The sequence below is a fragment of the Triticum urartu genome, chromosome 5A, assembly GCF_056163025.1.
Source record: "Triticum urartu cultivar PI428250 chromosome 5A, HENAU_Tu73, whole genome shotgun sequence".
NCBI lineage: Eukaryota > Viridiplantae > Streptophyta > Magnoliopsida > Poales > Poaceae > Triticum > Triticum urartu.
In genome coordinates this window covers 593,207,950-593,234,248 of record NC_141877.1, presented here as the reverse complement: position 1 = coordinate 593,234,248, position 26,299 = coordinate 593,207,950, and the positions used below count along the sequence as shown (strand labels likewise).

At 53.9% G+C, this 26,299-nt stretch overlaps 3 protein-coding genes and 1 pseudogene across 4 annotated transcripts; 3 read left to right on the top strand and 1 right to left on the bottom strand.

The window, feature by feature from the left end:
- Positions 1 to 836: 836 nt before the first annotated feature.
- LOC147973154 (indole-3-acetaldehyde oxidase-like) lies at positions 837 to 6,145 on the top strand. 2 transcript variants are annotated; one of them, XM_087521936.1, is made up of 3 exons: positions 837 to 956; positions 1,044 to 1,228; positions 4,203 to 6,145. In XM_087521936.1, the coding sequence occupies exons 2-3, from the start codon at positions 1,063 to 1,065 to the stop codon at positions 5,879 to 5,881; spliced, it is 1,845 nt and encodes a 614-aa protein (XP_087378062.1). In that variant the 5' UTR covers positions 837 to 956; positions 1,044 to 1,062; the 3' UTR covers positions 5,882 to 6,145. The 2 variants fall into 2 exon arrangements, with proteins under 2 accessions (XP_087378062.1, XP_087378061.1); XM_087521935.1 differs by lacking the exon at positions 837 to 956 and having other exon boundaries at positions 990 to 1,228.
- On the top strand, positions 5,910 to 19,493 carry LOC147973153 (uncharacterized). Its single transcript, XM_087521937.1, has 8 exons — positions 5,910 to 5,950; positions 15,938 to 16,035; positions 17,540 to 17,741; positions 17,833 to 18,036; positions 18,176 to 18,349; positions 18,434 to 18,793; positions 18,878 to 19,087; positions 19,177 to 19,493. The coding sequence occupies exons 4-8, from the start codon at positions 17,914 to 17,916 to the stop codon at positions 19,336 to 19,338; spliced, it is 1,029 nt and encodes a 342-aa protein (XP_087378063.1). The 5' UTR covers positions 5,910 to 5,950; positions 15,938 to 16,035; positions 17,540 to 17,741; positions 17,833 to 17,913; the 3' UTR covers positions 19,339 to 19,493.
- A 1,202-nt stretch (positions 19,494 to 20,695) lies between these two features.
- LOC147973152 (indole-3-acetaldehyde oxidase-like) lies at positions 20,696 to 24,797 on the top strand. Its single transcript, XM_087524588.1, has 6 exons — positions 20,696 to 20,762; positions 21,857 to 22,119; positions 22,245 to 22,454; positions 22,538 to 22,756; positions 22,998 to 24,158; positions 24,242 to 24,797. Exons 1-6 carry the CDS (start codon positions 20,696 to 20,698, stop codon positions 24,653 to 24,655), a joined length of 2,334 nt encoding a protein of 777 aa, XP_087380714.1. The 3' UTR covers positions 24,656 to 24,797.
- On the bottom strand, positions 24,674 to 26,253 carry LOC147973151 (uncharacterized; annotated as a pseudogene).
- Positions 26,254 to 26,299: the final 46 nt, after the last annotated feature.

Below are 26,299 nucleotides of genomic sequence, written 5' to 3'. Positions count from 1 at the left end.
CCAAAATGGGAAAAGCATTTGATGCAAACACCATGTGCAGAATGTTCCTTTCGGGTAGTACTTGGATTTTAATACTCTCGCACATAGGCCATCTGGGTTTTGGATGAGCCTCCATATATCCCTGCTTAGCTAGAAGCGCCTGGTAAAAAAGATGCATATATTTGAATCCAATACCACCCACTCTTTTCAGCCTTGTCATCCTCTCCCATGCTATCCAGTGAACCTTTCTCTGACCCTCTTCCTCTCCCCACCAAAACTCTCTGATCACCCGTTCATATTTCTCACGGAGACCCTTGGAGAGCATAAACACATTCATGGTTTACACGGGCAGGGCTTGAACCACATATTTGATGTGGACTTCCGTAGCTGCATAGGACATGTGCTTTTCCGACCAGTCGCTGCATCTCTTCCCAAACCTGTCCATAATTGGTTGAAACTTGTCATCCTTCATCCTCCCTTTGGCGTAGGCAAACCAAGGTATTTTCTTTTCTTTTATACTCCACCAAGACATAGCTTCTGTCTTATTTGCCTTTGCTAGTGACCGGTGTTTTTGGTATGCACGTGTTGGTTCTGGCTGTGTGCATATTAACTATGCAAACGTCGAAAGTGTGCTTATTGTGTTTGAATCCTCTCAATATTTCATTTTAAGCTAGTATAATAAAATTCACAATAGGTCGAAAAAGGGTAAACAAGAACAAAAGCAAACAATCCTGGGCTGACAGTGTGTCATCTTCAGATCAATTATGACCTTTCCCGTCCTTTTGATCGGTCGTACAGTAGTACCGATTGACTGATGCTCCTTTGACAGCAGAAACAGTCCACGAGATGGGTGTATGATTGCTACATCCACGGACGAGGGTGGCATCACAGGGAGGCGTTCCGCCGGACGTCTGTCTGGACCGGAGAGTGTACACGCACCGTCACCAAACACCAATCTCGCGCCCCTTGACATCCAGGTAGCGATCGAAATCCCGCTCTACAACGGGCCTCCGTCTGTCTTCTCTTTCCCTGCGCGCACTTCTGGTAACCGAGTACTAGCGCAGGAGGATAAGGTGGAGAGCGATGGGGTCGCTGGGGAAGGACGCGGCGGCTGCGGCGGCGGAGCGGGTGGTGCTGGCGGTGAACGGCGCGCGGCACGAGGCGGCCGGCGTCGACCCGTCGACGACGCTGCTGGAGTTCCTCCGCACGCGCACGCCCGTCAGGGGGCCCAAGCTCGGCTGCGGCGAAGGTGAGGGCAGCACCGCCCGTCCACCACTCGATTCATATCCGCTCGTTTAAATTTTTCTTTCGGTGGTTCGTTCCGATGGGAATAAATAAGCGGATCGAGGCAGCTCGACCGAACCAATGTCAGAGATGATGGTTCATTCATCATCCTTCACAGCTCGAACCACCTATGGATCTCGGTATTGACTTTTCAGCCAGCTCTCAACACTCCGACAACACGGACGATCGGACTGACCGCTGCTCTCTTTTACTTTCATATAATAATAATGTTGATTTGAATTTTCCGAAGCGTGAAGACATAATCTGGCCAACCAGGCAAGTTCACACGTATAATTTCAAGTAGGAGTACATGATTCGACTTTGTAGTTCAGTGGTAGTAATTTTTTCCCCTGAAGTTTAATTTGACTTTTTTTAAGAATTAATTTTAATTTAGCTTTACCTATTGTATATACAGTTAGGGGAAATAACCTTACCCAACACGTTATTTTCCCTGAAGTTTAATTTGACTTTTTTTAAGAATGAATTTTAATTTAGCTTTACCTATTGTATATACAGTTAGGGGAATTTTAATTTAGCTTTACCTACTGTATATACAGTTAGCTTTACCTATTGTATGTACAGTTAGAGGAAATAACCTTACCCAACACGTTATTTAGCGATGGTATTGAGATATATTAGAGTAAGGCGTTTTGGTGCCCAGGCTCATATGCACTTGGTTAGAAAAAAAATCGTAAAAAATACTAGAAAAATTCAAAAAATTCTATTTTTTTGGGCGGTAGAAAATTTGATGTGTGAGACCCGCTCTAAATTTTAAATCATTTAGACATCTGAGAAGCTCTCAGCAAAAAAGACAAATCAGACCAAAACAGTACATTAATATATCAAAACAGTACATGAACAGTAAACTTTTTTACAGACTCTTAATTTGTCTTTTTTTGTCGAGAACTGCTCAAATATTCAAATGATATGAAAATTGGAGTGGACCTCACACATCAAATTGTCTACCGCACAAAAAAATTTGGATTTTTTGAATTTTCTAGTATTTGTTCTGATTTTTTTCGTCACCTTGGATACAGATGAGCTCGGGTGCAGATATGAATTTTCGGATATATTACTATTTTCTTGACTTTTATCTAAGAAAACATATACTCAGCGAGCAATGCTACATCCACGGACGAGGGTGGAAACAAGTAAGAGGAAGATTACATAGCATGCCCGTAACAGTCTGTAGGTGTAGGATTATTGGCCACTCAGCTCAAGCATGACGGAGACAAAAGGATACCTTGCCGTTGTACTTTTCCCATAGTGGAGCAATCACACACCCATCCAAAACCATTGGACCATGACTCTCTTATTTGTCAATGTTACTTTTTTTTCTGCTTGGTGATCAGGCCCCATCCATGTTCAACTACCGATGTTACTAGTTTACTAGAAACTTTGGCGCTTGTTTCAGTTTGCCACATAGCGAAATTCTGCGAGAGCATCTCTAGCGATCCTATAAAATGATCAAACCTGTAAAACAAAGTGTTTACAATTTCAGTTAAAAAAACAGCGCCTAGCAGATCCTGTAAAACTCGTTCGGCCCTTAAACTTTTTAAAGGGTACTGAAAATCCATCCGCAAGAACCTCATATGTACAGTTTCGAAGGAAGTATTCAGGTCAACCCACAAACCAATCAAACCTCGTCGAAGCAGATGTGCCGCCGCGGAACTGGCCAGAATCTACCAGGAACTCTTCGGAATCCATCGGAAGAAGCCACCGCATGCCGGAATTTGCCGCCGCCGGTCCGAATTGCGGCTGGCTCGACCTCCACTGCCGGGGCTAGATGGCACATGTGTGTTATCAGATTTTCGAGTAAACACGTATGGAAAGTTTATCCTTTGTATCCTCTAACGTGCACAAAACGTAAACAATAATTTTACCTGGTGAACAAACGTTTGGTGCAAGGGGGATGACAAGCGAACCATCTTTGATGACAATTTTAGTTGTAAAAAATTAGATCAAACGACAGCAATTCAAAAATTGCTTTCTCGGGGAGAAACTGCCACGTCTTCTTGAAAAAATGTCACCTCTTCCCACTTCATCACAACTAAAACTGTCATCAAATCGTTTGCATGTGCCATCTCCCCTGACGAACATTCGCCAGTTAGGAGGGTCCAAAGTAAAAGGGGTCTTCTCTCTTCTGCATGTAGAAATTTATCTATATGGTTGCTTCCTCACATGCAAAGACTCAATGTAATTTTGAAATTTTGTAATTACATATGCATGTCTCTGGCATCATGTACTTCGTCTGTATGTGTTGATTTTACTACTATCCATGTGTGTTCCTGCGCGCTCATATTTTCTTTGTGATAAACAATAGTACTCGAAACAAAAAGTTATACTCCCTCTGTAAACAAATATAAGAGCGTTTAGATCACTAAAGTAGTTATCTAAACACTCTTAAATTTGTTTACGGAGGGAGTACTTTGCTAATTAAATTTGCAATTAGGCAATTTTAGCCAAAAGGTTAGAAGTTTGTACTATCAATTTTGTTGGCGGGTATTTTTTGTACTATCATTTTGGGTAGACATGAACAATTGATTGCACTTTTTGCACCAACCGGTGATTTGATGGATCTTAATCGGTAGGATCACTTCACTCTCCAATGTTCCTTGCTGCTTACATTTAGGCTGTAGCCTAGTGGCAACGGTGGGCAGTGGCTCACCCTGCGACTAGGGTTTGAACCTCGTCGGGGTTGAATTTTCTGGTTCCTCATCTCAGGTGGGATTCTTCTATAAAACTATATACTGGATGCTAGTGTCTATGGATCTCTTTTTTTTTTTTTTACATTTACGGACAACCGTTGCCTTTAGCCTGAAATTCTGTGAGATTTATCTTCAGTTTCGGTCGATTCTTTCTGAAATTAACAAATCCCTGCAAAAAAAGCTGAAATTAACTAACAACGTGTGTTAACGTTGCTGCGTGCATGCATGCAGGTGGATGCGGCGCATGCGTGGTCCTCATTTCCAAGTACAACCCGGCCACCGACGAGGTGACCGAGCACTCGGCGAGCTCCTGCCTGACGCTCGTCGGCAGCCTCAACCACTGCTCGGTCACCACCAGCGAGGGCATCGGCAACACCCGCCATGGCTACCACCCTGTCCAGCAGCGCCTCGCCGGCTTCCACGCTTCCCAGTGCGGCTTCTGCACCCCCGGCATGTGCATGTCCATCTTCTCCGCCCTCGTCAAGGCCGACAAGCCCGACGGCCCTGCCCCGCCAACGGGATTCTCCAAGCTCACCTGCTCCGAGGCCGAGCACGCCGTCTCCGGCAACCTTTGCCGCTGCACTGGCTACCGGCCCATCCTCGACACCTGCAAGAGCTTCGCCGCTGACGTCGACCTCGAGGACCTCGGCCTCAACTCGTTCTGGAAGAAAGGCACTGACCGCGCCGACGTCGGTAAGCTGCCGGAATACTCCAGCGGCGCCGTCTGCACCTTCCCTGAGTTCCTAAAGTCTGAGATCAAGGGTCAAATGAACGATGCTCCAGTGGTGAACGCCGGCGAAGATGGCTGGTACCATCCCAAGAGCATCGAGGAGCTCCATACCCTCTTTGACTCCAAATGGCTCGACGAAAACTCCGTCAAGATCGTGGCGTCAAACACTGGTGCCGGGGTGTACAAGGATCAAGACTTATATAAAAAATACATCGACATCAAAGGGATACCAGAACTTTCGGTCATCGACAGGAGCAACAAGGGGGTGGAGATTGGGGCAGCCGTGTCCATCTCCAAAGCCATCGAGATCTTCTCCGATGGCACACCGGTGTTTAAAAAGATCGCCAATCATCTCAGCAAGGTGGCCTCGCCGTTCATCCGCAACATGGGGACGATCGGCGGGAATGTAATCATGGCGCAGCGGCTGCCATTCGCTTCAGACATCGTCACTGTTCTTCTTGCCGCGGGTTCGACGGTCACAATCCAGACTGCTTCCAAGATGCTGTCCCTAACACTGGAGGAGTTCTTGGAGCAGCCTCCCTGTGATGCCAAGACCATACTGCTCAGCATATTTGTTCCTGATTGGGGTTCAGACAATGTCATCTTCGAGACATCTCGTGCAGCTCCCAGACCATTCGGCAATGCTGTCTCCTATGTGAATTCTGCATTCCTGGCAAGGACTTCAGGGGATGCAGCATCAGGGGAGCTCATTATCGACGAAATCTGCCTAGCATTTGGTGCTTACGGCGTCGATCACGCCACTCGGGCTCGGAAAGTTGAGGAATTCCTGAAGGGGAAATCAGTGAGTGCACCGGTTATACTTGAAGCAGTTCAGTTGCTGAAAGATGTTATCTCGCCGTCAGAAGGCACCACACACCCTGAGTACAGAGTCAGCTTGGCTGTCAGTTTTTTATTCAGTTTCCTTTCTGCACTTGGTAACAACCTGAATGCTCCCAATGGATCATGTCCTAATGACCCCGAGAAGCATGGTAAGGTTGTCAGCGATGACTTGCCGATTCGTTCAAGGCAAGAACTGGTTTTCAATGACGAATACAAACCTGTCGGCAAGCCAATGAACCGGCGAATGCTATTGCTCCCAATGGGTCATGTGCTAATGGCTCCGAGAAGCATGGTACTCTTGGAAGCGATGACTTGCCGGTTCGCTCAAGGCAAGAACTAGTTTTCAGTGATGAATACAAACCTGTCGGCAAACCTATCACGAAAGCCGGGGCGGAGCTGCAAGCTTCTGGTATATTCCTATAACTCTTATTCCAATGTTTTAGCTTACAAGTGTTTCCTTCAGTTGATTTGCACTCTTTAATTACAAGTGTTAGTTTATATAGCTCACCATTCATGCCGAACGGTTAAGAAGTGCTTACTAGTACTTGACAGTGTTAGTAAGCATTGTTTATACCAATATTTTCTTCTACATACTTCAAGATCATTCGGGAGTTCTTTTTGTTCATCTTCAGTACACTGGTTCAATCAATGTTGAACCATCTCATATGCTTTATTCCTTTATATATTTCTTCAAAAAAGAAATGTTGGCACATCAAAATTCTATCCTGAAACATGGCTTGACAATATTCTCGCTTGTTTCCAATTTTGTTGGCGCCTGTAGTTTCTGTTCCTTTTTTTAGCAGTCAACTGGGGGCGATTGCCCACCTGAACTTAGTTTTGTATTGATAATAAAAGACAGCGGCTCGGTAAATACACTGCTCCGCAGAGCCGAGAAAGGGCATAGTCTACACGGGAGGGGGCCCGGACCACCCACAAGCGAAGGTGCACCTGGATCGAGTGCCGCAAATCAAGATCCGAAACCCAGATGTTATTGAACACCATCCGGTTCCGGGTCTTCCAGACAACCCAAAGGACACAAGACATCGCCGTGCTGAGAAGCAGACAGCTCCAGGAGGGGTGACAGGCGGTGAAAGCGCGCCAAACGTTTTCCACACATCGAATGACGGGCATACCGTGGCAGCTGAGGACGTGCGCCCACATTGGTTGTAAGCGGGGGCACTCGAGGAATAGGTGCATGATGGTCTCAGGCCGCCCGGGGAAAAAGGGGCAGTAGTCATGCTCGAGGAAGCCGATCCGATGAAGGAAGTCCCGCGTACGAGTGTTACCATGCCGTATAACCCAGGCGAACACCTTGATCTTGACGGGCATGAAGCCATCCCAATTGAGGTCATGCAGGGGGAGCTCATGGCCGGAGAGTTTGATCATGCGGTACACCGCATTCGCCTTGAACTAAAGGCTCCCACCCCAAGCTAGGATCCGCTCATCATCAACCGCAGAGAGCTGGACGTCACTACCAGAAAAACTGCGTTTGCCGACGGCCGAATCTATGCCGACGGCCCCCGTCGGCATCGCCGCACCTATGCCGACGGCCGAGGATGGGCCGTAGGCGTAGAAAAGCCGTCGGCATACATCAATCTATGCCGACGGGGCCGTCGGCATAGACGAGGCCGTCGGGACCGCCCGAGATACGCCTACGGGGCCCGTCGGCATAGGACAGGCCGTCGGCATATCCCGGGCCCACCTCCCCGGTCAGTGCTGACCACTTGATGGCGTTTATCCTACGCCGACGGGCGGTAACGGCGGTCGTCGGCATATCTGTGGCAGAGGTATGCCTACGGCACAGCCGTCGGCATAGGCCCCTCTGCCACGTCAACGATCCGTGTGCCACACCACGTCATCGATCCGTGTGTGCACAGATATGCCGACGGCCTTGCCGTCGGCATATGTTTACTTTACTTAATTTTTTATTTTATCTTTGGCAGAGATATGCCTACGGCATAGCCGTCGGCATAGGCCCCTTCGCCACGTCATCGATCTGTGTGCCACCCCACGTCATCGATCCGTGGGACAATCTGCGTGTGTGCACAGATATGCCGACGGCCTTGCCGTCGGCATACGTGTATTTTATTTTATTTTTTATTTTTACTTTGTTTTGTTATTTTTACTTTATTTTAGTTTTTGCTTTTGCATAAGATAATTATGCCTTATCTAAAAAAACATACCCGATGGTATATCGATTGCCCCCCATTACGAACGTCGCTATCGCCGTGTCACGGAGGGGGGGAACGGTCGACACGAAAGGAATTCTGGTTGGTGGGGGGATTCGGGGTGTAGCTATGTCACCGAAACATCGCACAGGTCCCGATGCATATGTGAAAGTGTTCATGCATGCGTAGACGCCCGTCTTGGGGCTCCGGGGTGTGCCCCCCCTCACGGACGGCGCCGCCGCCGGCACCTAGAGGGGGGAAACGGACGCGTGGGGTCTACACGGAGGGGATCTTGCTGTGGGTCTGGCCCGGATGTTGCTCCAGAGTGTTCCTATGGGCTGACCTAACACAACCGGGTGGGGAGGTCCACTGGTCAAAGCCCGTCCGTGCAAAGTCAAAGGGCTAGATCGCGTGGTCAATCGCTACAGGGTTAGGTGGGACGGGGGCCCTGGGGGGTAGCAATGCCACCGGAGCGTGGCACCGGGCCCTCATACATGCGGGGTGGTGTGGTGGCATGTCCGAAGAGGCGGGACGCGTGTCCGGGGTGTGCCCCCCCTCACGGACGGCGCCGCCGCCGGCACCTGGAGGGGGTAAACGGACGCGTGAGGTCTACACGGAGGGGATCTTGCTGTGGGTCTGGCCCGGATGTTGCTCCAGAGTGTTCCTATGGGCTAACCTAACACAACCGGGTGGGGAGGCCCACTGGTCAAAGCTCGTCCGTGCAAAGTCAAAGGGCTAGATCGCGTGGTCAAACGCTACAGGGTTAGGCGGGACGGGGGCCCTGGGGGGGGGGGGGTAGCAATGCCACCGGAGCGTGGCACCGGGCCCTCATACATGCGGGGTGATGTGGTGGCATGTCCGAAGAGGCGGGACGCGTGTCCGGGGTGTGCCCCTCCTCACGGACGGCGCCGTCGCCGGCACCTGGAGGGGGGAAACGGACGCGTGGGGTCTACACAGAGGGGATCTTGCTGTGGGTCTGGCCCAGATGTTGCTCCAGAGTGTTTCTATGGGCTGACCTAACACAACCGGGTGGGGAGGTCCATTGGTCAAAGCCCGTCCGTGCAAATTCAAAGGGCTAGATCGCGTGGTCAATCGCTACAGGGTTAGGCGGGACGGGGGCCCTGGGGGGGTAGCAATGCCACCGGAGCGTGGCACTGGGCCCTCATACATGCGGGGTGATGTGGTGGCATGTCTGAAGAGGCGGCACGCGTGTCCGGGGTGTGCCCCCCCTCACGGACGGCGCCGTCGCCGGCACCTGGAGGGGGGAAACGGACGCGTGGGGTCTACACGAAGGGGATCTTGCTGTGGGTCTGGCCCGGATGTTGCTCCAGAGTGTTCCTATGGGCTGACCTAACACAACCGGGTGGGGAGTTCCACTGGTCAAAGCCCGTCCGTGCATACAGGGTTAGGCGGGACGGGGGCCCTGGGGGGGGGGGGGGGTAGCAATGCCACCGGAGCGTGGCACCGGGCCCTCATACATGCGGGGTGGTGTGGTGGCATGTCCGAAGAGGCGGGACGCGTGTCCGGGGTGTGCCCCCCCTCACGGACGGCGCCGCCGCCGGCACCTGGAGGGGGTAAACGGACGCGTGGGGTCTACACGGAGGGGATCTTGCTATGGGTCTGGCCCGGATGTTGCTCCAGAGTGTTCCTATGGGCTGACCTAACACAACCGGATGGGGAGGCCCACTGGTCAAAGCCCGTCCGTGCAAAGTCAAAGGGCTAGATCGCGTGGTCAAACGCTACAGGGTTAGGCGGGACGGGGGCCCTGGGGGGGTAGCAATGCCACCGGAGCGTGGCACCGGGCCCTCATACATGCGGGGTGATGTGGTGGCATGTCCGAAGAGGCGGGACGCGTGTCCGGGGTGTGCCCCTCCTCACGGACGGCGCCGTCGCCGGCACCTGGAGGGGGGAAACGGACGCGTGGGGTCTACACAGAGGGGATCTTGCTGTGGGTCTGGCCCAGATGTTGCTCCAGAGTGTTTCTATGGGCTGACCTAACACAACCGGGTGGGGAGGTCCATTGGTCAAAGCCCGTCCGTGCAAAGTCAAAGGGCTAGATCGCGTGGTCAATCGCTACAGGGTTAGGCGGGACGGGGGCCCTGGGGGGGGTAGCAATGCCACCGGAGCGTGGCACCGGGCCCTCATACATGCGGGGTGATGTGGTGGCATGTCTGAAGAGGCGGCACGCGTGTCCGGGGTGTGCCCCCCCTCACGGACGGCGCCGTCGCCGGCACCTGGAGGGGGGAAACGGACGCGTGGGGTCTACACGAAGGGGATCTTGCTGTGGGTCTGGCCCGGATGTTGCTCCAGAGTGTTCCTATGGGCTGACCTAACACAACCGGGTGGGGAGTTCCACTGGTCAAAGCCCGTCCGTGCAAAGTCAAAGGGCTAGATCGCGTGGTCAATCGCTACAGGGTTAGGCGGGACGGGGGCCCTGGGGGGGGGGGGGTAGCAATGCCACCGGAGCGTGGCACCGGGCCCTCATACATGCGGGGTGGTGTGGTGGCATGTCCGAAGAGGCGGGACGCATGTCCGGGGTGTGCCTCCCCTCACGGACGGCGCCGCCGCCGGCACCTGGAGGGGGTAAACGGACGCGTGGGGTCTACACGGAGGGGATCTTGCTATGGGTCTGGCCCGGATGTTGCTCCAGAGTGTTCCTATGGGCTGACCTAACACAACCGGGTGGGGAGGCCCACTGGTCAAAGCCCGTCCGTGCAAAGTCAAAGGGCTAGATCGCGTGGTCAAACGCTACAGGGTTACGCGGGACGGGGGCCCTGGGGGGGTAGCAATGCCACCGGAGCGTGGCACCGGGCCCTCATACATGCGGGGTGATGTGGCGGCATGTCCGAAGAGGCGGGACGCGTGTCCGGGGTGTGCCCCTCCTCACGGACGGCGCCGTCGCCGGCACCTGGAGGGGGGAAACAGACGCGTGGGGTCTACACGGAGGGGATCTTGCTGTGGGTCTGGCCCGGATGTTGCTCCAGAGTGTTTCTATGGGCTGACCTAACACAACCGGGTGGGGAGGTCCACTGGTCAAAGCCCGTCTGTGCAAAGTCAAAGGGCTAGATCGCGTGGTCAATCGCTACAGGGTTAGGCGGGACGGGGGCCCTGGGGGGGGGGGGGGGTAGCAATGCCACCGGAGCGTGGCACCGGGCCCTCATACATGCGGGGTGATGTGGTGGCATGTCTGGAGAGGCGGCACGCGTGTCCGGGGTGTGCCCCCCCTCACGGACGGCGCCGTCGCCGGCACCTGGAGGGGGAAACGGACGCGTGGGGTCTACACGGAGGGGATCTTGCTATGGGTCTGGCCCGGATGTTGCTCCAGAGTGTTCCTATGGGCTGACCTAACACAACCGGGTGGGGAGTTCCACTGGTCAAAGCCCGTCCGTGCAAAGTCAAAGGGCTAGATCGCGTGTTCAATCGCTACAGGGTTAGGCGGGACGGGGGCCCTGGGGGGGGGGGGGGTAGCAATGCCACCGGAGTGTGGCACCGGGCCCTCATACATGCGGGGTGATGTGGTGGCATGTCTGGAGAGGCGGCACGCGTGTCCGGGGTGTGCCCCCCCTCACGGACGGCGCCGTCGCCGGCACCTGGAGGGGGGAAACGGACGCGTGGGGTCTACACGGAGGGGATCTTGCTGTGGGTCTGGCCCGGATGTTGCTCCAGAGTGTTCCTATGTGCTGACCTAACACAACCGGGTGGGGAGGTCCACTGGTCAAAGCCCGTCCGTGCAAAGTCAAAGGGCTAGATCGCGTGGTCAATCGCTACAGGGTTAGGCGGGACGGGGGCCCTGGGGGGGGGTAGCAATGCAACCGGAGCGTGGCACCGGGCCCTCATACATGCGGGGTGGTGTGGTGGCATGTCCGAAGAGGCGGGACGCGTGTCCGGGGTGTGCCCCCCATCACGGACGGCGCCGCCGCCGGCACCTGGAGGGGGTAAACGGACGCGTGGGGTCTACACGGAGGGGATCTTGCTGTGGGTCTGGCCCGGATGTTGCTCCAGAGTGTTCCTATGGGCTAACCTAACACAACCGGGTGGGGAGGCCCACTGGTCATAGCCCGTCCGTGCAAAGTCAAAGGGCTAGATCGCGTGGTCAAACGCTACAGGGTTAGGCGGGACGGGGGCCCTGGGGGGGGGGGTAGCAATACCACCGGAGCGTGGCACCGGGCCCTCATACATGCGGGGTGATGTGGTGGCATGTCCGAAGAGGCGGGACGCGTGTCCGGGGTGTGCCCCTCCTCACGGACGGCGCCGTCGCCGGCACCTGGAGGGGGAAACGGACGCGTGGGGTCTACACAGAGGGGATCTTGCTGTGGGTCTGGCCCAGATGTTGCTCCAGAGTGTTTCTATTGGCTGACCTAACACAACCGGGTGGGGAGGTCCATTGGTCAAAGCCCGTCCGTGCAAAGTCAAAGGGCTAGATCGCGTGGTCAATCGCTACAGGGTTAGGCGGGACGGGGGCCCTGGGGGGGTAGCAATGCCACCGGAGCGTGGCACCGGGCCCTCATACATGCGGGGTGATGTGGTGGCATGTCTGAAGAGGCGGCACGCGTGTCCGGGGTGTGCCCCCCCTCACGGACGGCGCCGTCGCCGGCACCTGGAGGGGGGAAACGGACGTGTGGGGTCTACACGAAGGGGATCTTGCTGTGGGTCTGGCCCGGATGTTGCTCCAGAGTGTTCCTATGGGCTGACCTAACACAACCGGGTGGGGAGTTCCACTGGTCAAAGCCCGTCCGTGCAAAGTCAAAGGGCTAGATCGCGTGGTCAATCGCTACAGGGTTAGGCGGGACGGGGGCCCTGGGGGGGGGGGGGGGTAGCAATGCCACCGGAGCGTGGCACCGGGCCCTCATACATGCGGGGTGGTGTGGTGGCATGTCCGAAGAGGCGGGACGCGTGTCCGGGGTGTGCCTCCCCTCACGGACGGCGCCGCCGCCGGCACCTGGAGGGGGTAAACGGACGCGTGGGGTCTACACGGAGGGGATCTTGCTATGGGTCTGGCCCGGATGTTGCTCCAGAGTGTTCCTATGGGCTGACCTAACACAACCGGGTGGGGAGGCCCACTGGTCAAAGCCCGTCCGTGCAAAGTCAAAGGGCTAGATCGCGTGGTCAAACGCTACAGGGTTAGGCGGGACGGGGGCCCTGGGGGGGTAGCAATGCCACCGGAGCGTGGCACCGGGCCCTCATACATGCGGGGTGATGTGGTGGCATGTCCGAAGAGGCGGGACGCGTGTCCGGGGTGTGCCCCTCCTCACGGACGGCGCCGTCGCCGGCACCTGGAGGGGGGAAACGGACGCGTGGGGTCTACACGGAGGGGATCTTGCTGTGGGTCTGGCCCGGATGTTGCTCCAGAGTGTTTCTATGGGCTGACCTAACACAACCGGGTGGGGAGGTCCACTGGTCAAAGCCCGTCCGTGCAAAGTCAAAGGGCTAGATCGCGTGGTCAATCGCTACAGGGTTAGGCGGGACGGGGGCCCTGGGGGGGAGGGGGTAGCAATGCCACCGGAGCGTGGCACCGGGCCCTCATACATGCGGGGTGATGTGGAGGCATGTCTGGAGAGGCGGCACGCGTGTCCGGGGTGTGCCCCCCCTCACGGACGGCGCCGTCGCCGGCACCTGGAGGGGGGAAACGGACGCGTGGGGTCTACACGGAGGGGATCTTGCTGTGGGTCTGGCCCGGATGTTGCTCCAGAGTGTTCCTATGGGCTGACCTAACACAACCGGGTGGGGAGGTCCACTGGTCAAAGCCCGTCCGTGCAAAGTCAAAGGGCTAGATCTCGTGGTCAATCGCTACAGGGTTAGGCGGGACGGGGGCCCTGGGGGGGGGGGGGTGTAGCAATGCCACCGGAGTGTGGCACCGGGCCCTCATACATGCGGGGTGGTGTGGTGGCATGTCCGAAGAGGCGGGACGCGTGTCCGGGGTGTGCCCCCCCTCACGGACGGCGCCGCCGCCGGCACCTGGAGGGGGTAAACGGACGCGTGGGGTCTACACGGAGGGGATCTTGCTGTGGGTCTGGCCCGGATGTTGCTCCAGAGTGTTCCTATGGGCTGACCTAACACAACCGGGTGGGGAGGCCCACTGGTCAAAGCCCGTCCGTGCAAAGTCAAAGGGCTAGATCGCGTGGTCAAACGCTACAGGGTTAGGCGGGACGGGGGCCCTGGGGGGGGGGGTAGCAATGCCACCGGAGCGTGGCACCGGGCCCTCATACATGCGGGGTGATGTGGTGGCATGTCCGAAGAGGCGGGACGCGTGTCCGGGGTGTGCCCCTCCTCACGGACGGCGCCGTCGCCGGCACCTGGAGGGGGGAAACGGACGGGTGGGGTCTACACGGAGGGGATCTTGCTGTGGGTCTGGCCCGGATGTTGCTCCAGAGTGTTTCTATGGGCTGACCTAACACAACCGGGTGGGGAGGTCCACTGGTCAAAGACCGTCCGTGCAAAGTCAAAGGGCTAGATCGCGTGGTCAATCGCTACAGGGTTAGGCGGGACGGGGGCCCTGGGAGGGTAGCAATGCCACCGGAGCGTGGCACCGGGCCCTCATACATGCGGGGTGATGTGGTGGCATGTCCGAAGAGGCGGGACGCGTCTCCGGGGCGTGGCCCCCCCTCACGGACGACGATGACACGGTAATAGATCCCGTGGTCAAACGCTATAGGGTTAGGCAGGACGGGGGCACTGGGGGTAGCAATGCCACCGGAGCGTCGCACCGGGCCCTCATACATGCGGGGTGGTGTGGTGGCATGTCCGAAGAGGCGGGACGCGTCTCCGGGGCGTGCCCCCCCCCTCACGCACGACGTGGGCACATGTGCTATACACCGGGCCATGTCTCGGAGGGGGGAAACAGCTACCACAGCTTACACCCGGGCACCGGGCCGGTAACTGAACTTTTCACCGTAATTGTCCATTTTCTTAGCACAAGTCTAATGAATACCGGAGCTCACAAATATGTCGTAATAAAAAATGAAAAAATATGTCGTAAAAAAATATGCAAAGTACCTATGCCGACGGCTTGGCCGTCGGCATAGATTGACACGTGGCATGTCCATAGGCCGTCGGCATAGAAGCGCGCACGCCCACTGATCGATGACGTGGAAAAGGGCCAGGCCTATGCCGACGGCCAAGCCGTCGGCATAGGTTGACCTTATCCGCAGCGGTTCGCCCCCGACCACCCATTCCCCATCTCCCCCGCACCGTCTCCCCCCCGCCCGACCCCGATCCCCACCCGCGCCGCCGCCCCCATCCCATCCCCCACTGCCGCCACGCCGCCCCCCACTGCCCGCGCCGCCCCAATCCCCTCCCCCACCGCCGCCGCACCGCCCCCAGTGCCCGCGCCGCCCTAAGACCGCCGTCGATGGCCCTCCCTCCCCCGACCTCCGCCGCCCCGCGCCGCACCAACCCCGGGCCGCCCCGCCCCGCCCCTCCCTCCCCCGACCTCCGTCCCCGCCCCGACCTCCGTCCCCGCCCCTCCCCCCGAGCCGGACCTCCCCACGGTGAGCTTCCTCCCTCCCTCTCTGTAGATTTTTTTTGATAATTTTGTTGTTGTTCATAGTTATGTAACTAGATGGATGGATGCATAGTTAGTTGATAGATGATTTGATGATAGTTACAAATGTGAGAAATGCAAGAAAAGCAATTTTTTGAACAAGGGGCATGACGTTAGATGATGGATTTTTTGATGATAGTTGCAAATGTATGATGATTGTTACATGATAGATGATGATGTTAATGATGATAGATGATGATGTTGATGATGTGGATGTTGTTAGAATCATAGATGGTGGATGGATGGAATGTCGGTGAATTTTTTTAGAAACTTTGTTTGTCATATAATTATTGTTAGGTCATGTTGACGAATGTATGTTGGTAAAGTTAATGATAGATGAATGGATGGATGGATGTTGGACAAAATTTGACACTTGACTGAGATGTGATGATCTTGTTATTTTTTTAATACTCATAATGATCTTGATAAAATAATTGAAGACAAAATTTTGAGAGTTACTAAGATGTGATGATCTTGCTAAAAAAATGATACTCATGATGATCTTGCTAAAAAAATCATAATGATCTTGATAAAATAATTGAAGACAAAATTTTGAGACTTACTAATATGTGATGATCTTGCTAAAAAAATGATACTCATGATGATCTTGCTAAAAAAATGGAAGAAAAAAGTTTGACACTTTACTGAGATGTGATGATCTAAGTTGTTCTTTCGGTGGAATTTGCAGGCGTTGTGGTGTCGCATTTCATCAGAGTGACCGTTGTCTGGCGCGTTGGTCCCCCTGAGCATCCCTCTGCTATTCGACTACTTCCTCTACAACCGAGGGTGAGCTACAAGTCCATCTCCTCCATTTTTTCATATCACTAGATTTCATTCTCAAGTGAACTGACGTAACCTAGGCGTCTCCCGTCCGAAAGGGTTGCATGGATAAATATGCATTCAATTGCATATTTATCACCGCAGCTCTTTCGGATTGTCCAGCGTTTTCCACGGACAGCCCGAGGATGTGTAGATTGGGTATGTTCTCCATGTTCTACCCCGTTCCGAGACAGGATTTCGGCGGCGCCTCCCCGTTGTTCTCCGGAGCACATTCTCTCGGCTATTTGCCGAGACGTGTATCTGGAGAACAGCGGGGAGGTGCTGCCGAAATTTTGTCTCGGAACGGGGTAGAATGGAGAACTTACTCAATCTACACATTCTCGGGTGGGATTAGGACCCATCTTTACCTATTAGAGATGTAGGTGGATTAAACGCGGTAGAAACTGAAAATTTGATGTGATTAATTTAAGTGAATCATTAATTATGTTGTGTGGGTTGCAAAAAAGCAGAGGATGGCAGATAATCAATGGATGTACAGTGGTTTTATCCGTCGGAATCGAGTAACATCAGAGTGGATCGCGAAAACCGATGTGTATTTGAAGGAGATATTCCGTCGTCCAATGAGAATTATCCCACCATGCCCCTGTGCGAGATGTGCCAGACGTCACCGTAGAAATCAGACGGACATGAGTGAGCATCTTCGCACGCACGGATATATGCCAAACTTTGACATGCCGCTGATAAACATAGCCGAGCAGGACCGTGGTAGAGAGGAGGTGATGCGACAACGCATCGATGGATATGCGGAAGACGGGGTCAGGGACATGCTAGATGATGTCGTTGTTGCAGAAATGGCAAATGCGACACCTTTAGAGAATGAACCGGAGGAGCCGGAGGCAACCGCAAAGGCCTTCTTGGAGGTCTTGGCCTCGTCGAAGAAACCTCTTTATGCGGGTGCGAAAATATCTCAGCTGGATGCCATCTCGCAACTGATTGCAGTCAAGGCTGAGTACGGCTGTAGCCAGAAATGCTTCGAAGCATTCCTGGGAGTATGGGCTAACAGCCTCCCTGAGGGTCATGAACTGCCGAAAAGCATGTACGATACAAAGAAAATCATGAAGGCACTCTCTATGGATTATGAGAAAATAGATGTTTGCCTGAAGAATTGCCTTTTGTTTAGGCACGAGTATGCGGATGACAAGTACTGTAGGAAGTGCGGTTCGTCTCGGTAGATTGAGGTGGTCGGTTGGGGAGGAGGTTGGGGAGGGGGAGGCAGGCGAGGAGGAGGGTGGTGGCGGGGATGATGGTGGTGACGGGAAGGGGGTTGACACGAAGGGGTGGTTGCGTGGCAACGCAAAGCTACCAAAGCAGGTTCCTACTACTGAGGAGCAGAAGTGGCTCATTGAGCCCACGGGAAAAGAGTAAGTGGTTCATTATGTTGCTTGTCACATGCTTATTTCGGTTGTTATTTATTTTTCTTGTCACATGCTAATAGTTCATTCTTTTGCAGCAACTGGATATATTCTAAAGGGGTCCGTATTCCCAACGGCCTCATCACCATCTTGCTGAAGTTATATTGGCCGGGGTTGTACTGTCCTGATCCAGTCAGGCAGCCGGACCGTCGGGTTTTGGCCACGAGCTGGGACCACTGGGAAGCGGCCCGCCACGCGGACCATGAGACCCATGCCAAGGCCGTGATCACTACTTTCTGGGTGAGTTCTCTTCAGAAGCACAAGTCCATTCTAGTTTCATGAATGATTTAACTCATGGCTTCTCCCATTCTTGTTTCATGCATGATTGTAGAAATACTATAGAGTTCTTCTGGAGCACAGGGCTAGAGCGGACCAGATCGTGCTGCGCCAATGCAAGAAGAAGGCCCGCCAGATGCAGTACGAGGTGTGCTATGTGGCCATCTCCACATACTACCACGACTATCTTGGTGTGAAGATGACCAAGGAAGAAGCGCGGAGGATGGGCATTACCTTGGAGAGGCCCGAGTTCTTGGCGGTAAGTATAAAAGATTTTTCATTATGCTTTCATTATGCTTTCATTACCTTGTGGTACATTATGCTTTATGCTTTATGCTTTATGCTTCCATAACACCAATTTGGACACACCTACATGCCATTATGCTTTTATTATGTAGGTGTGTCCAAATTGGTGTTATGGAAAAGACGAGTCCTGGGCGGCATTGGTGGATCTTTGGTGTGATGAGGCTGGAGCCTGGGCGGCTATGAGAACCCAAAATAAGGCTAACCGAGGGACGGAGGGAGTACATGCTCAGGGAAACCGAAACCACTATCTCCACAAGGCAGTTAATGTATGACTAACCCCATTAAACATTCTTCTTCTTCTATTTACCATCACTTTCTTATGTATGACTAACCTCTGTTTGGTGGTGCAGGAGGAGAAACTGAAGCGGCCGCTCTCACACATGCAGGCGTGGGAGATCGCCCATACGCGGAAGGACCCCAAGCCTGGCGAGCCCAAGTACTACGGCAAGAAGACCGAAGGGAGGAAGAAGGTCTACTCCGAAGCGTATCTGGAGTTACATCCTGACACACCTAACCCCATTGCGGCGCCTCTGGACGACATGGCGGTGGTGAGGATGGGGCCCAAGGAGCACGGTCGGGATGCGGTTCTCGATGCTGTGATCACTCCTAGTATCTCCTACACACAGCTTCGTCGGATCGACCCGAGCCTGAGCCAGCGCACGAGCCAGCCAGTGACTAGTACACAGTCCCTCTTTCAGGAGCAACAATCTGTAAGTATTTTCCCTCTTATCTTCATTTCTCACTTCATTTTCCGCATTTAGTAGTTTTATGAGTTCCATCATGTCATACCGTAGGCCTACATGGAGTACACACGCCAGGAGACCATGGCGTGGCATCAGAGGCTTTATGAACACCAAGTGCAGAGGGATAGCCAGATGCAGCAGGCTTTTCAGGATATGGCGGCCGGCAGGTGTCCTCAGTTCCCTACAGCACAATGCCCTCCAGCACAACCAGTGCTGATGAGCTTTGAGGAGTTTGTGGCACAGAACGCTGGCCCCTCGCCGGTTAGTTCATCCCCAATCTATTCACCCAAAGCATGTCATGCCTTTCAACACAGTCATAAATCCCGTGCATATGTCTTTTCAACATGCAGGGAACAGGTGGATCTACCGTTGGCGGTGGTCTTCGCAGCACTCCGGAGACACGGAGCCCGACCACTCCGATCCACGGAGGCGGAGGCGGTAGCGCTGCCGCTAGCACTGATGACCTGGACTTTGGCCGTCTTGGCGGTGACGACCTCCGCGGTGCTCGATGATGCTTGAGATGTGATGGTGATGCTTGAGATGACTTGTGTGTGCTGATGATCATTTAGCTGACTTGTGTGATGATGCTTATGCTTACATTCATTGATATGCTTATGCTTGTGTGATGATGATCTATTGTTGTCATGATCCTTATGCTTACGTTCGTTGATATGTGTGCTGATATGTGCTGTTATATATGTGATGTTATCTGAATTGAACTGATTTGAAAACAAACAGGAAAAAGAAAAAAAAAAATTAAAAGCAAACTATGCCGACGGCTAGGCCGTCGGCATAGGGCCAGCGTGAGCTCCCAGTTGCTGACACGTGGGCACCTATGCCGACGGCCTAGCCGTCGGCATAGTTTGAAACTGTGCCGACGGCTAGGCCGTCGGCATAGCTGCCCACGTGTCAGCTACTGGGAAGTCTGTTTGAAGGACTATGCCGACGGCCGGGCCGTCGGCTTAATCTCAGACTATGCCGACGGCTGGGCCGTCGGCATAGCCCTGGCCCACGAGCAGCGGCCGGTCGGCACGTGGCACTTCTATGCCGACGGTCTAGCCGTCGGCATAGGGGTGCCACGTGGCGACCAGTCGTTGGGCAGACTTGACGGCGGGCGCCGTTAGGCGGTAACGTTGCCGACGGTCGTGGCCGTCGGCATAGATGTACGGACACCGTCGGGATAGGTCGATATGCGGACGGCCTTTATATGCCGACGGCATTCCTGGCTACGCCGACGGATATTTTGCCGACGGCCCTATGCCGACGGGGGCCGTCGGCATAGGCCTGTGCCGACGGCCATTCAGGGCTATGCCGACGGCCCTGGCCGTCGGCATAGGGTGCGATTCCGGTAGTGCGTGGTTAAGAGCTGATCGAACCAAGCAGAGTTCCAAACCTACAGTTCTTGGCAAACGGTCATGCACAGGGACTGCATCAGCACCAAGCCAACCAAAGTCCCCCAGGGTTGCATCGAGGTGGAGACCGTGTGAGTAAGCCGCGGGGAGAGCAGCCGCCAAATGACCCAGCAAGGTCCAGTTGTCATGCCAGATGGAGGTGTGCTCTCTATTGCCAAACCTCATCGACGTAAGAGAACGATAGAGCGGGACAAGGGAGGCAAAAACTTTCCAAGTGGGGGTAGAGGCCGCCGGGCGATCACCCAGGTACCAGTGTCGAACCCAGACGGTCCACGGGTTACATACACCACTGAAGATTTTATGAACCATTTTGGCCATACGGGGGCAGTCCATCTTGGCCATAGTGCCCTTGGAGAGGGGGAGCACCAACATGGCATGGGTAGGGATCACGGAGAGCACCGCAGAAGTGGGTGTCAAACGACCCCCTTGGGCGAGGAAACGCGTGCGCCATCCGGGGATGCGCCGCTCAATCTTTGTCAGCGAGAAGTCCAGGGCGCTAGCAGGTAACTTCGTATCGAAGAGAGGTAAGCCAAGGTACGTCTGGGGGACATCGACAGTGGGCACCCAAGCTTAGTAGCCAGGCGGGTGGCACGGGCGGGGTCAATGCTCACCGGAACGAAGGTGCTTTTGTGGAAGTTGATGGGCAGCCCCGTGGCGGCAGAGAATGCATCCAGAATAGACTTGAGCCGCAAGGGTTATCCCTGTTCTGCACGGACCAAGGGGAGGGTATCGTCCGCATACTGAATAACAGGACACGAGAAATCATCGACGAGCGGATGCAGCAACCTGGACGAGGCACCCCTGGCAATCATCTAGTGGAGAAGGTCTACAACGATCAAGAAGAGGTAAGGCGACAACGGGTCTCCCTGACGCAACCCATTTTTATACTGAATCCATTTGCCGGGCACCCCATTCAGCAACACCGCAGTTTTGCTGGTGGCAAGGATATTTCGGATCCAAGAGCGCCAACAGTCGCCAAAGCAACGTGCCTGCGAAATCACAGCAAGTGCTTCCCAACTAACTGAATCAAAGGCCTTCTTGAAATCCAACTTCAAGGCAATCGTGGGTGTTTTGCGGAGATGACAGCTCTGCAACAAATCAACAGCATACAAGAAGTTGTCGGCGATGCATCTCCCGGCAATAAATCTAGACTGTTCAAAGGACACCAGGAGCTCAATAAATTTCTACAGCCGCGTGGTCAAGATCCGAGAGACAATCTTCATGACACAATTCTGGAGGGAAATGGCTCGGAACCCATCAGCGGAGAGCACCACGTCGCATTTGGGCAGCAGGGTGATGAAAGCTCGCTTAACACCATCCAAGTCCGCAACCCCAGAGTAGAAATCATTCAAGAAGTCCAACAAATCGTTTGGTAGTTTCCAGGGGCGGAGCTATGTGCATTCCAGAGGGGGCTGTGGCCCCCCAGCCCATGACAAATTCTTGAAGATTTTTTTTGAAGGGACATAATTAGAAGAAATTTTCTCATTAGCCCCCTCAAACATGCGCCCTTTGCCTTTTTGCCCCCCCCCCCCCCCCCCCAAACATCCCAGTCAAGCTCCGCCACTGGTAGTTTCTATTCTGAATCATTAACTTGACAATATTCTTGGTTCTTGTACAGGGGAGGCTGTGTATGTTGATGACATCCCTGCTCCCAAGGATTGCCTCTATGGAGCATTTATCTACAGCACACACCCTCATGCCCATGTAAAAAGTGTCAACTTCAGATCATCTTTGGCTTCAGAAAAGGTCATCACGGTTATCTCCGCAAAGGACATTCCAGTTGGTGGTAAAAATGTTGGATCCGGCTACAGGATGCTAGGAGAGGAAGCTCTTTTCGGTGATCCGGTATCTGAATTTGCTGGTCAAAATATTGGCATTGTGGTACCTACTTCTGAACCACTTGAACTTAATTTCAGGAAAATGCATAACCATTGGTAGTCTATTCTTACCCTACATTTTGCGAGGTCGTAGAACTTACCATATTGTGTTGCTTTGACATCACTCAGATTGCTGAAACACAGAAGTACGCCTATATGGCGGCGAAGCAAGCTGTAATCGAGTATAGTACCGAGAATCTTGAGCCGCCGATTCTGACAATTGAGGATGCCATCCAACATAACAGCTATTTCCAAACTCCCCCATTTTTGGCTCCTCGGCCAGTTGGGGACATCGACCAAGGGATGTCTCAAGCTGATCACAAGATCTTATCAGGAGAGGTACACATTTGATATTTAGGATGCTGCATTCTCAGACATGATCCCAGTAGTAACACCTAGTGTCTTTTGTTAATTTCCGACAGGTGAAACTTGAATCACAGTACTACTTCTACATGGAGACTCAGACCGCATTGGCCATCCCCGACGAAGATAACTGCGTCACCGTCTACTCGTCTACGCAGCGACCCGAGATCATTCAGAATCTCGTCGCGGACTGCCTCGGCATTCCCTACCACAATGTCCGCGTCATCACAAGGAGAGTTGGAGGCGGCTTTGGTGGAAAGGGACTGAAAGGAGCCCATGTAAGTGCCCCACTATAAAAAGCACCCTTTATTGGAAAAAAATTGCAAGTGCCCCACAATACAAGCAGAGATTCACATGGAAATTTTGTGAAATTGTTTTGCGTACTTCAGATTGCAATTTGTTTCTGTTTTAAGGTAGCATGTGCGTGTGCATCATTCATTCAGACTACACACCAACAATAGGTTCTGCTTTCAGTTGGTACAATCTTCTGATGCTGCTGCAATTGGTTTCTGTTTTCAGGTAGCATGTGCGTGTGCAGTTTCAGCGTTCAAGCTGCAGCGCCCTGTCCGGATGTACCTCGACCGCAAGACGGACATGATCATGGCCGGAGGGCGGCACCCGATGAAGGCGAAGTACTCTGTTGGGTTTAAGTCGGACGGTACGCTCACGGCTCTGCACGTCGATCTTGGGATCAACGCCGGGATATCGCCGGACTTTAGCCCGTTGATCCCGGGTCACACCATCTCTTCTCTGAAGAAGTACAACTGGGGCGCCCTCGCCTTCGACATCAAGTTGTGCAAGACGAACGTGTCGTCCAAGTCGGCGGTGCGGGCGCCCGGCGACGTGCAGGGCTCCTTCATCGCCGAGGCCATCATCGAGCACGTGGCGTCCGCGCTCGGGGCCGACACCAACGCCGTCCGGAGAAAGAACCTCCACAGCGTTGAGAGCCTCAGGAAGTTCTACGGCGACTCCGCTGGAGACGCCCCGACGTACAGCCTCGTGGACATCTTTGACAAGCTGGCCTCGTCGCCGGAGTACGGAAGCAGGGCAGAGGCTGTTGAGCGGTTCAATGGCGGGAGCAGGTGGAAGAAGCGCGGCATCTCGTGCGTGCCGATCACCTACGAGGTGACCCTCCGGCCGACGCCGGGGAAGGTGTCCATCCTGAACGACGGCTCGATCGCTGTGGAGGTCGGCGGCGTGGAGCTCGGGCAAGGGCTGTATACCAAGGTGAAGCAGATGACGGCGTTCGGATTGCGGGAGCTCTGCCCCGACGCCGACAGACTCCTTGACAAAGTACGCGTCATCCAGGCCGACACGCTGAGCATGATCCAGGGCGGCTTCACCGGCGGGAGCACCACCTCGGAGAACAGCTGCGAGGCGGTCAGGCAGGCGTGCACCGTGCTCGTCAAGCGCCTCAAGCCCATCAAAGAGGTCCTCGAGCCGAAGTCCGGTGCGCCGGTGCCATGGAGCACCCTGATCGCCCAAGCGAACATGGCAAGCGTGAACCTGTCGGCGCACGCCTTCTGGACGCCAGACCCAGCCTTTGTAAAATACATCAACTATGGAGCCGCCGTCAGCGAGGTGGAAATCGACGTGCTGACTGGGGGCACGACGATCCTGAGGAGCGACCTTGTGTACGACTGTGGGCAGAGCCTGAACCCGGCGGTGGACCTCGGCCAGGTGAGCTCGCCGCCGATCAGCACATCCACTTGCTATTGCTGAAGATCGTTGTAATCTGAATTCATTTTTGCTGGATGGATCAGGTGGAGGGTGCGTTCGTGCAAGGGGTGGGTTTCTTCACGAACGAGGACTATGCGAGGAACGCCGACGGGCTGGTGGTGAACGACGGCACCTGGACGTACAAGATCCCTACGGTTGACACCATCCCTAAGCAGTTCAACGTGGAGCTCATTAACAGCGCGCGCGACCAGAAGCGCGTGCTCTCCTCCAAGGCGTCCGGCGAGCCGCCGCTGCTGCTGGCGGCGTCGGTGCACTGCGCCATGCGGGAGGCCATCAGGGCGGCCAGGAAGGAATTGAAGGCCAACTCGCCGCTGACGTTCCAGATGGACGTGCCGGCGACCATGGCCGACGTCAAGGAGCTGTGCGGCCTCGACGTCGTCGAGAGGCACCTTCAGAGCCTCACTTCCGCCGCCGCCAGCGCCGCACTCAAGGCGTGATCGTATTTGCATGCATGTACGTTGTGTCGAAACGTGGGCATATGTACTACTGCATATGATCGTATTTGCATCATACTCTTCTTCCAATTGATGCATGCTTGATTGCTCCCCAGCTTGTTCTGTGCTGTCATTTGGCATTTTCATCTCCTTGTGCAAATTTAATGTGCAGTTGTTGTCCTCCATTTCCATTTCCCTCAGGATAGAGTAACATTGCTCATCAGAAATAGAGTCTTCAACAATCTTATCTATCATCGTTCTCCTGGCCTTTTGAAGAGATTGTGGGACCTGGTTCTTTAGGAGGGAGGGGTGTTCCATTCCATCACAGGGGCTGCAGGCATCAGGCATTTGTTGCAGGAATGCCAGCATTGCCTGTTTCCCAAGGTCAGAGTCAGTCCCACTCTTCTCCCCTTGCTCAGATCTGGCACTTTTGGTGGACCTGTTGTCTTCAGTCTTATATGAAATCCCTGCATCAGATTGGATATCATGTCCTTCAATGTGCAAATCTTCATTGTTGTCAGTCATGTTCTCACCATCTCTTTCCACTTGTGTTAAAGGCTCAACCTCAAACAGCAGCTTATAGAATTTTCCATTGATGCCAAAAGTTCTTTCCATAGGGATCTTGCTGGCATCTCTACAGGAGAGCCTGACTCTAATCACCTCAAAGAAGCTGTTGAAATTATATTGCCAGTCCATATCAACCAAGGTGCCAAAAACTGATGTGATTTGGTCTAGAATGGCCCATTCACACCATTTTGGTTATTTTCCTAATCTTCATCCAGACCACTTGCTGAGAGGCAGTTGCTGTGATCTCTACAGTGACATTACTTCCGGGGAGACCAAAACATGGATATTCAGCTACTGATTCTACTGGTATTTCAGGTGGGAATTTTACCAGCATTGTCCAATTGTCAAGGGCATTTATCTGCCATGGTCAATTAGTCTTGTAGATTTCAGAGAATTCCTTTGCTAGGTCATCTTTGCTGATATCTCCATCCTCTATGAACACAATACCCACATTCTTAGCAAGTTTATGTCAGACATGTCAACATGGTAAAATCCAAGACCTGTGGCAGCACTCCTAAAGTATCTAGCAGCCAAGTGGTTTTTTTCTTCACTGGGCAGTTCTCCTTCTGATGGGTGACCATCTTGCATATGAAGAAGTCCTGGTTTTGGTGCACTTGCCTTTCTCATGTCCTGGCTCTCCACAATTACCACAGACCCCTTTTGCATAGGACATCAAGGTATTAGTGTTGTCTGAAGCCACAAATCTGTTCTCCTACCTCTTCTTGCTCTGCTTGCCCATGCTCTTAGGATTACCCTGCCCAGCAATTACAGAGTTCCCCGATCCTTGTCTATTGTTACTGACAGAATTCCCCTTGTTCCCCTCCTTGCTATGGCAGAGGCTACTGTGGGAAGCATGGGGGAGGCATTCCTTGCCATGGCTGCTACGGGGGGAACCCACCATGTAATTGCCCGTTGAAGCCCCAGGGTGGAGCTTGCCCTGGAAATCCAAAGCCAAAGCCAAAGGGGGTAGTACCTGATAGATTTGCGGTGGTGGATCTTGCTGCACTACTGCTTCTGATTATGGCGATCTCCATACCCACGCCCTGGTCTATTCTTCCCTCTTCCTCTCCCACGACCAGT

What these genes read in the sequence shown, in the direction of transcription:
- LOC147973152 (XM_087524588.1), top strand. Translation starts at nt 20,696, where the DNA reads ATGCGCCGCTCAATCTTTGTCAGCGAGAAGTCCAGGGCGCTAGCAGGT. An exon ending in TAACTTCGTATCGAAGAGAG is followed by an intron (nt 20,763 to 21,856) that starts GTAAGCCAAGGT and finishes GTTCTTGTACAG; the next exon opens with GGGAGGCTGTGTATGTTGAT. An exon ending in CGGCGGTGGACCTCGGCCAG is followed by an intron (nt 24,159 to 24,241) that starts GTGAGCTCGCCG and finishes TGGATGGATCAG; the next exon opens with GTGGAGGGTGCGTTCGTGCA.
- LOC147973154 (XM_087521936.1), top strand. Translation starts at nt 1,063, where the DNA reads ATGGGGTCGCTGGGGAAGGACGCGGCGGCTGCGGCGGCGGAGCGGGTG. An exon ending in CAAGCTCGGCTGCGGCGAAG is followed by an intron (nt 1,229 to 4,202) that starts GTGAGGGCAGCA and finishes GCATGCATGCAG; the next exon opens with GTGGATGCGGCGCATGCGTG.
- LOC147973153 (XM_087521937.1), top strand. Translation starts at nt 17,914, where the DNA reads ATGCAGTACGAGGTGTGCTATGTGGCCATCTCCACATACTACCACGAC. An exon ending in AGAGGCCCGAGTTCTTGGCG is followed by an intron (nt 18,037 to 18,175) that starts GTAAGTATAAAA and finishes TTTATTATGTAG; the next exon opens with GTGTGTCCAAATTGGTGTTA. An exon ending in TCTTTCAGGAGCAACAATCT is followed by an intron (nt 18,794 to 18,877) that starts GTAAGTATTTTC and finishes GTCATACCGTAG; the next exon opens with GCCTACATGGAGTACACACG.